The 7,004-nt window shown below is 41.8% G+C and overlaps 1 protein-coding gene across 1 annotated transcript; it reads left to right on the top strand.

The window, feature by feature from the left end:
• Positions 1-3,168: 3,168 nt before the first annotated feature.
• LOC311058632 (NK1 transcription factor-related protein 2-like) lies at positions 3,169-6,002 on the top strand (the record flags this gene model as incomplete). The annotated part of the gene is made up of 3 exons (XM_084076096.1): positions 3,169-3,352; positions 3,877-4,059; positions 5,326-6,002. 3 exons carry the CDS (start codon positions 3,169-3,171, stop codon positions 6,000-6,002), a joined length of 1,044 nt encoding a protein of 347 aa, XP_083932222.1.
• Positions 6,003-7,004: the final 1,002 nt, after the last annotated feature.

Raw genomic sequence — 7,004 nt, 5'->3', positions numbered from 1 at the left:
ACTTGTCTTGATGATAGTAATATGTAAGCCAGTATCATACAAAGGAATGCACTTAACAGTTGGTCCTGCTCAGCAGTGTTTCCCATTAAAGTTTAACGACAAAATATAACAATTACAAGGTTTAGGAATGCGGGACAGAAGGGCTAACCTCCGCCTCTAATGGTTGACAACACTCACTGATCCTTTGTTTCAGTATCACTTTACAGGAGAGCTGGGGCGACAGTGGACGGCTACAGACACAATAGACACTGCATGTGAATAAAGAAGCCCGGCTCATAATGGCGCTCCTGCCATTAGACAAATTATCTGACGTTTAGCAGACTCGGGGCAGCCTCCCTGGTGATGTGATGACTTTATTGACCCCAGAGGGGGGTCTTGTATGGAAGTGTGTCTCCTTGGCTCCCTGTGGTCTCCAACGGGGAACTCTCCTCTGAACTGCAGCTCTGGCTGTTCCAAACTCAGAACAGGGCCAGATGCCGTTCCTGTCCTCTGGGGTCTACCTGGGGGCCTCTTTGTACCCCAGGGGTCCTCCTCATTGTCCCCCAGCCCCATACAAACAGATGTCTGACCACTGAGTTCCCTCGTAGGAAGTTATAAACCTCCAGCGTGCAGCCGGCTCCATTCATATGGAGGGCTTACATTAATGGCAGTACAAGTGCCATACATATGCTAATGTGGACACACAGACAGCCTGTAGGAACGGCTTTAACAAATGTTTGACTATGTAACTACCACAGAAACATACCATATCACCAGGCTGTACTGGGCCAGGAACGAGAAACAGCCATGTAAAGGAACAATCAACCTCAGCCATATAAGTAACACAGGAAGCTGTGTATGGGGAGGTATTTGACAGACTGTTAAACAGTGTGTAAATTGATCGGATCACCCTTGTCACAAGCATGGACAGGAACTAGGGGCTAAAGAAATATACCAGACAAAGTTGTAGACACAGTAATGGCAATTCGGTCTCCCTTTTGCCCCGACAATATAGGTAAGACCTCACAGGTCTATGTGGTAAAATATGCTAATGCTTATACACAAGCAAGAGCATATTACCACTTGGCAGCACATTACCACCAGCATGGCAGCTGCCAGCTGGGAAAACCAAAATTGAAAATTTGTAAAATCTCCGCAATGTGTGGCAGGGGTGGATACAGCATTAAATATTTCATATCTCATGAAGAAAACTATTTTAAATTCTCATCAATGTTAATACTGTAGATCAGGCAAGGATTCGATAATTGGATAAGCATTTCTTCCCTTGTGGTGTTGCAGCCACTGGCCTATCCTTCCAGTAGGTTATCCAAAATGACTGTCAGGGGCCAGCCACTTTTATCAGTATTGGACACCCGTTAAGAATATTGATCCTACGCACAGATCCAACCTACAGTTTAGCCATCTTCAGCCATCAAGGTTTTAAACAGCCCTACTGTGTGTCACTTTTTATTGAACCTAATACCAAAGTCTCAAGTGTGCATTGATTTATTGCAAACAGCTATCATAAAGTGAGAAAACAATCAGTCTTATAAAGTTAATCCTTACAGATTTCCATTAATGTTGTGAATGTTATTCTAATGGTTAGGTTTAAGGATCTTGCCAGATTTACTGTGAATAATGATTATCATGCATCAATATTAAGTTAACTGAGATATGGGAAGCAAATATCATTGTTTATTGATAACATACCAGCTAAAAGGACTGAAGACCATTCAAATAATTTTCTATATTCTAAATTATAAACCTTCTGAATGCACAGTAAAAGCTGCAGTGCTACGTTATCCATTTGTAACTATGAGACTATACAAGAGTGTGTAAAAATGTACAAATGTAACCAAGTGGACCATTATACAGGTCCATTTGATTAGATTTGCACACTCTTAAAGTTAAATTCACTACTGTGTATTAGAGAAAGCCATTATGGAATAGGAATTACTTTCAGATCAATTCAAAAGCAACACATTCTATGCTCTCTGCATGTAGATGTGTTCTCAGGGATAATATTTCCTGTTTTGGGAAAAGTTAAGGAATATTTCATATAGAGTATATGAAAACGCCTACATCCATGTTAACAATAACTGCTGCAGTGTGAAGTATTTTTAAGTTATTGTGTGTGTGTGTGTGTGTGTGTGTGTGTGTGTGTGTGTGTGTGTGTGTGTGTGTGTGTGTGTGTGTGTGTGTGTGTGTGTGTGTGTGTGTGTGTGTGTGTGTGTGTGTGTGTGTGTGTGTGTGCACGCGAATTGCCAATAGCGTGCCTAATACTGACATATACAAATTTGAGTGATTGATGAATACTTTATTAACAGTTTGCAAAAAAGCACAAAAAGTACAGTTCTATACAAAAGGATGCTAAAAGGATTAAAACCCAAGAAAGCTCTATGGCTTGTTTCCATTGGGGTTCGTGTGTATTCAATTCATTGAAACATTTAATGACAGACAAAAATACAATAGTAGCCTACTATGCCAAAACATATAAACACGAGTAGTAAAAACAAACAAAGACCTAAAAAGCTGAACTAAAATTAACTAAAAAATAGAACATCATCATGGTTAGCAACAAATTAATTGGCTGAGTTTATGTGAAATACAAATCCTTTATCACAAATGTATTCAAAGAGAAAGTTTGTCTGTATAGCTCATGGGAACGCTCGCAATGAGCAGTATGACCGTTAACTGCCAAAAGAGGGAGACGGGGTAATCTCCGATATGGATCAAGTGCCATCTGTGCCCAATTTACTCTCAGGTCGTGTATTATTGAATTTAATGATATGGGTGATTATCGACGAATCCTTTGAGCCCATTACAGGTCGTGTGAAACGCTAATAGTGTTTGTGTCACGTGGTGCATGGGGCCAGAGAGGGACGACAGGCGCTTTAAAGACAGCGCGCTTCCATTCACCTACCATCACGCTGTGTAGACTGACATAGTGACACAGCCGGCTGACAGACAGAAGCGGATCAAACAGACTAGGCAGCACCGAGGGATCACCACTGATGTACTTTCATCATCAACCTTAAAGAAGCCGATAAGGAAACTATGACAAGTTCCTCTCCACATCACGCGTAATTGCGCACAAGAAATTGCATTTCCCATCTTCTGTTTCCAATTGAGAGAGCAGTGTGGTTCAGAAAAGAGAGAATGCTGGATTCCAAAGACTCTGGGGTAATGATGACGTCCAGTCATAATAGGATTTCATTTTCTATCATTGATATTCTGGATCCAAAGAAATTCAACAGCAAAAGAATCAACGAACACTCCGTCGTCGCCAAGTTCCCCGCGTCTGGCGGCGTGGAAGGAGAAAGTTTGGACGCGAGCTTCACAGACAACAGAGTTGAGCGATGCACGAAAGCAGGTAGGAAAAGTTCCAATATAGGCTAGATTAGAATTTGATTTCATATGTTTAAATGCCGCTTGGTGTACTATTGTGTTATTTATTTTATATACTATCCTAATGTGCAAATTCATCAAATTATACAAGCTATAGCCTTCGTTGTTATAGTTATCTTAAAATAAATAGTGTTTTTATATTTGTGATGATATTGAATGGTGTTATGTTTTATGTTATTGTATAGGACCCCAATGCAAACAAGATCGAAACGACTTTTTTGGTGTTATCCTTTTAGACCAAGTGTCTGACTGCACACTCCTGCTGTTTTGCATTTCTGTCTAATAAAATATTCAATCAATCAAAATGCACATCAGCAATTTAGATTCCGATTGTATTTATTTATTTAGTAGCCTATTACTTTTAAGCTTTCGATCCGAAATCATAAACTAAACTGTCCAATGGCCAGCTGGAGCCTGGAATGGGTCGCTGTTTTATGCAGCCTATCAGATTTATTGTCATCTCTGTATGACCTTCCCTTAATTTCCAAGGCTACGTTTCCTTTGAAGAAAAGCCACAAAAGGCTTTGCTCCCAGAGCCCCAGCCCAGTGTGATTGGCATTGGGACAGGCCGCACAGATAATTGTTTAAATCGTCCCATTGAGGATGCCCCCGTGCGCTTTGATCGATATCCCATTACTGCATCCTGCATATCTCCCTCCAGCACCTTGCAAGGTACAAACTTCACACCCCATCCATGTCTGATCCTAAATACCGTTCGATTAAAACTTCCCTTTAAATAGATGACATTTATCGATCCGCCGACAAATATGAAACTCCATTAGCACGTCATGGCTGCATGAGACGGTGCGGCTGGATTTAAACTGGATTTCTTTCCGCAACATGACATTTGAGGCGAATGTGTGGTTTATAAATTATTTAAGGATTAGTGACCAAGCCTCCCTTTAGCCCCCACTATGAACCCATGCAGCTTCGTTCCACTTGCACAACCTCAGGATCCTAATCAAACATTTGACAGCTGTTAGTCGACTTTAGGCCTTGTGTACTTTGTATATAAATGGTAGCCTACTGAACTGTACGAAGAGAACCCTCGGTGGACATTTAAGATATAGGGCTAACTTTCCCTTCCCCCGTCTCTTACCTGTATCCTACAAGTGGATCCGGGATTTGAAACAGTAGTATAGGCAGTGGTTCCCAAACTTTTGAGCTCAGACCCATAAGAGAAATTTGATGTCTCCTTATGACTCATGCTGCTAGTGAAAATAGGAGATCTACAAGCGACTGGTTGCGGCTATTTTCACTACTTCTTGAACTTTTGTTTACTAGTTTATGGAATTTCTTTGATTGTATTTTGATTTTATTATTCATTCATGAAATTGTTTTGCAAATCATTGAATTAGTTCCTAATTCATGAAAAATGTTCCGCGACCCACAAATGGGCCCCGACCCAGTCTTTGGGAAACAGTGAACTATAATGCTATGGCGCTGTCCTTTCAGCACCACTGGCGCAAGTAATTTCTTGCGCTGCAAGAAAAAAGAAGGAAATATAGGCTTAACCATCCACTTAAACCTTTTATTTTTTATTAAAACAGACCTGAGTTGCAACAGTACTGTTGCAACTCAGGTCTGTTTTAATAAAAAAAAAGTTTTCCCGTTTACAGCAAGCCAAAAATAGTCGATCAACAATGTTGTATTGTGTTGTGAGCGTGTAGATCTGCTATTTATGTGCTAATGTTTTGGCTAATATGGATGCTGGGGTTCAAGTGGTTAAACACAGGTCAGTATAATATAGCCTACCCATATGCTGCAAATACCTGATTGATTGATTGATTGACTGATTGAATACTTTATTAGACAGAAATGCAAACAGCAGGGGTGCAGTCATACATCTGGGCTACACGGATAACACAAAAGCATAGTGGTCCCATGTATTCAATTCATCAACACTCACACTCATATGAAATGCTTTCTGTTTTATAGGTGGAGACATCACAGGAGCAGAACATTCTGGAGTTGCAAAGCACCATGCTGGTGATGTTGCCGAGCCGCTTCTGCTGCCCTCACCCACAGAACCAGACTCCTGCACCGGGGAGGAGCAGGAGGATGAAGAAGAGGAGGAGGAGGAGGAGGAGGAGGATGAGCGCTACAGCAGCAGTGCTGCGACAGCGGCCACCACCCGCGACCCGTCATCACCGCACAAGCGACGACGCTCGGACCAGGCCTGCAGCGCTAAACCACGACGCGCCAGGACGGCGTTCACCTACGAGCAACTCGTCGCCCTAGAGAACAAATTCCGCGCGACGCGCTACTTGTCCGTGTGCGAGAGACTGAACCTGGCCCTTTCTCTGAGTCTGACCGAGACCCAGGTCAAAATCTGGTTCCAGAACAGGAGAACCAAATGGAAAAAGCAGAACCCCGGCGCGGACAGCACGCTGCAGCCCGGCCCGAACTCTCTGGTGAACGTCAGTCCCTGTCCGTCTACTTGTGTTTCGAGTTCTGCAAGTGTTTACCACCACCAAACTTTCCCCACCTTCAGCTCTGGGAATATGATCTTCCACACGGCTGGTGCTGTTCCTCTTTCAGCCACTGGAGGGCTTTTGCACCCTTTCTTGTCCAATGGCTTTGTCCAGCCATCATATTTCACCCCACATCTATGAAATGAGCAAAAACTTGTATCTTACAACTGATGACATTTGAGGCCAATCTTGATATGGATCAAAGTACTACTGGTACACTCTTTTGGGACATTTACTGCCCAAACAAGTACTGCCCAAAGACCTCTGAACTGTTGCCATGATGCCATGTCCCATTCTATGAATTCAAGAGAAAAAACACTCTCTGTCAACAACCTTTGTCTTGTTAGTGTAGTTGACTAGGTCAACAGGAACTGGAGTATTGGAATTGCAGCTATCAATCACTGAATGCCTTTCCAACTTCCTCCTCAACGTGTTATATTCAGCAATGGACGTTTTCCAGAACCTTTACGAATGGATAATGATAAATAAAAACAGACCTGCTAAGTGCTTTGCTGTTTTTGCTTATGAAATACAGATGATCTATGTATCATTGCATTTTCTAAAACAGGGGTCTTCAACAGGGGGTCATCAGAGTTACTACAGGGGGGGCACCAAATGTTTGTATGATAGGATTTTTTTTTTTACATTAACCACTTGAATTCCTTTTCTGAGGGCAACATTAGCCAAAAATAGCAGATCTGAGCTTGAAGATCGGCTATTTTTGGCAAAGAGGTTTGGTGTGGGGGGAAAAAAAGAGAAGATCAAGTACAAGTTTTAAGTATTGAGGGTTTAAGTGGTTAACTGTCTGAAAAGACACATTAACATGAATCCAACACTGATTACAGTGCTGTCAAACAAGTCTATGAAGCTATCTATGAAATCTATGAAAAGGTTTAATCTGCAACATAAATAATGTTATAATATGTAGCGGGGGTCCCTGCTTCATCTCTCTCAGCTAAGGGGTCCTTGGCCTGAAAAACATTGAAGACCCCTGTTCTAAAACATTGGGCCTCTGCCTAGTACTCTGCTGTGTTTGTACATCTCAAAGGCTCGCACATGGCACATGTCTGTTACCACTTAAAAATACATTATTAGTGTAAATTGAACATAATGGAGCACACCTTTGTGGTTTATTTATTAAAA

The sequence above is a fragment of the Gymnoscopelus microlampas genome (assembly GCF_963454915.1).
Source record: "Gymnoscopelus microlampas genome assembly, chromosome: 13".
Lineage (NCBI taxonomy): Eukaryota > Metazoa > Chordata > Actinopteri > Myctophiformes > Myctophidae > Gymnoscopelus > Gymnoscopelus microlampas.
The sequence above is the reverse complement of the archived record's forward strand: the minus strand, read 5'-3'. Positions and strand labels throughout refer to the sequence as shown.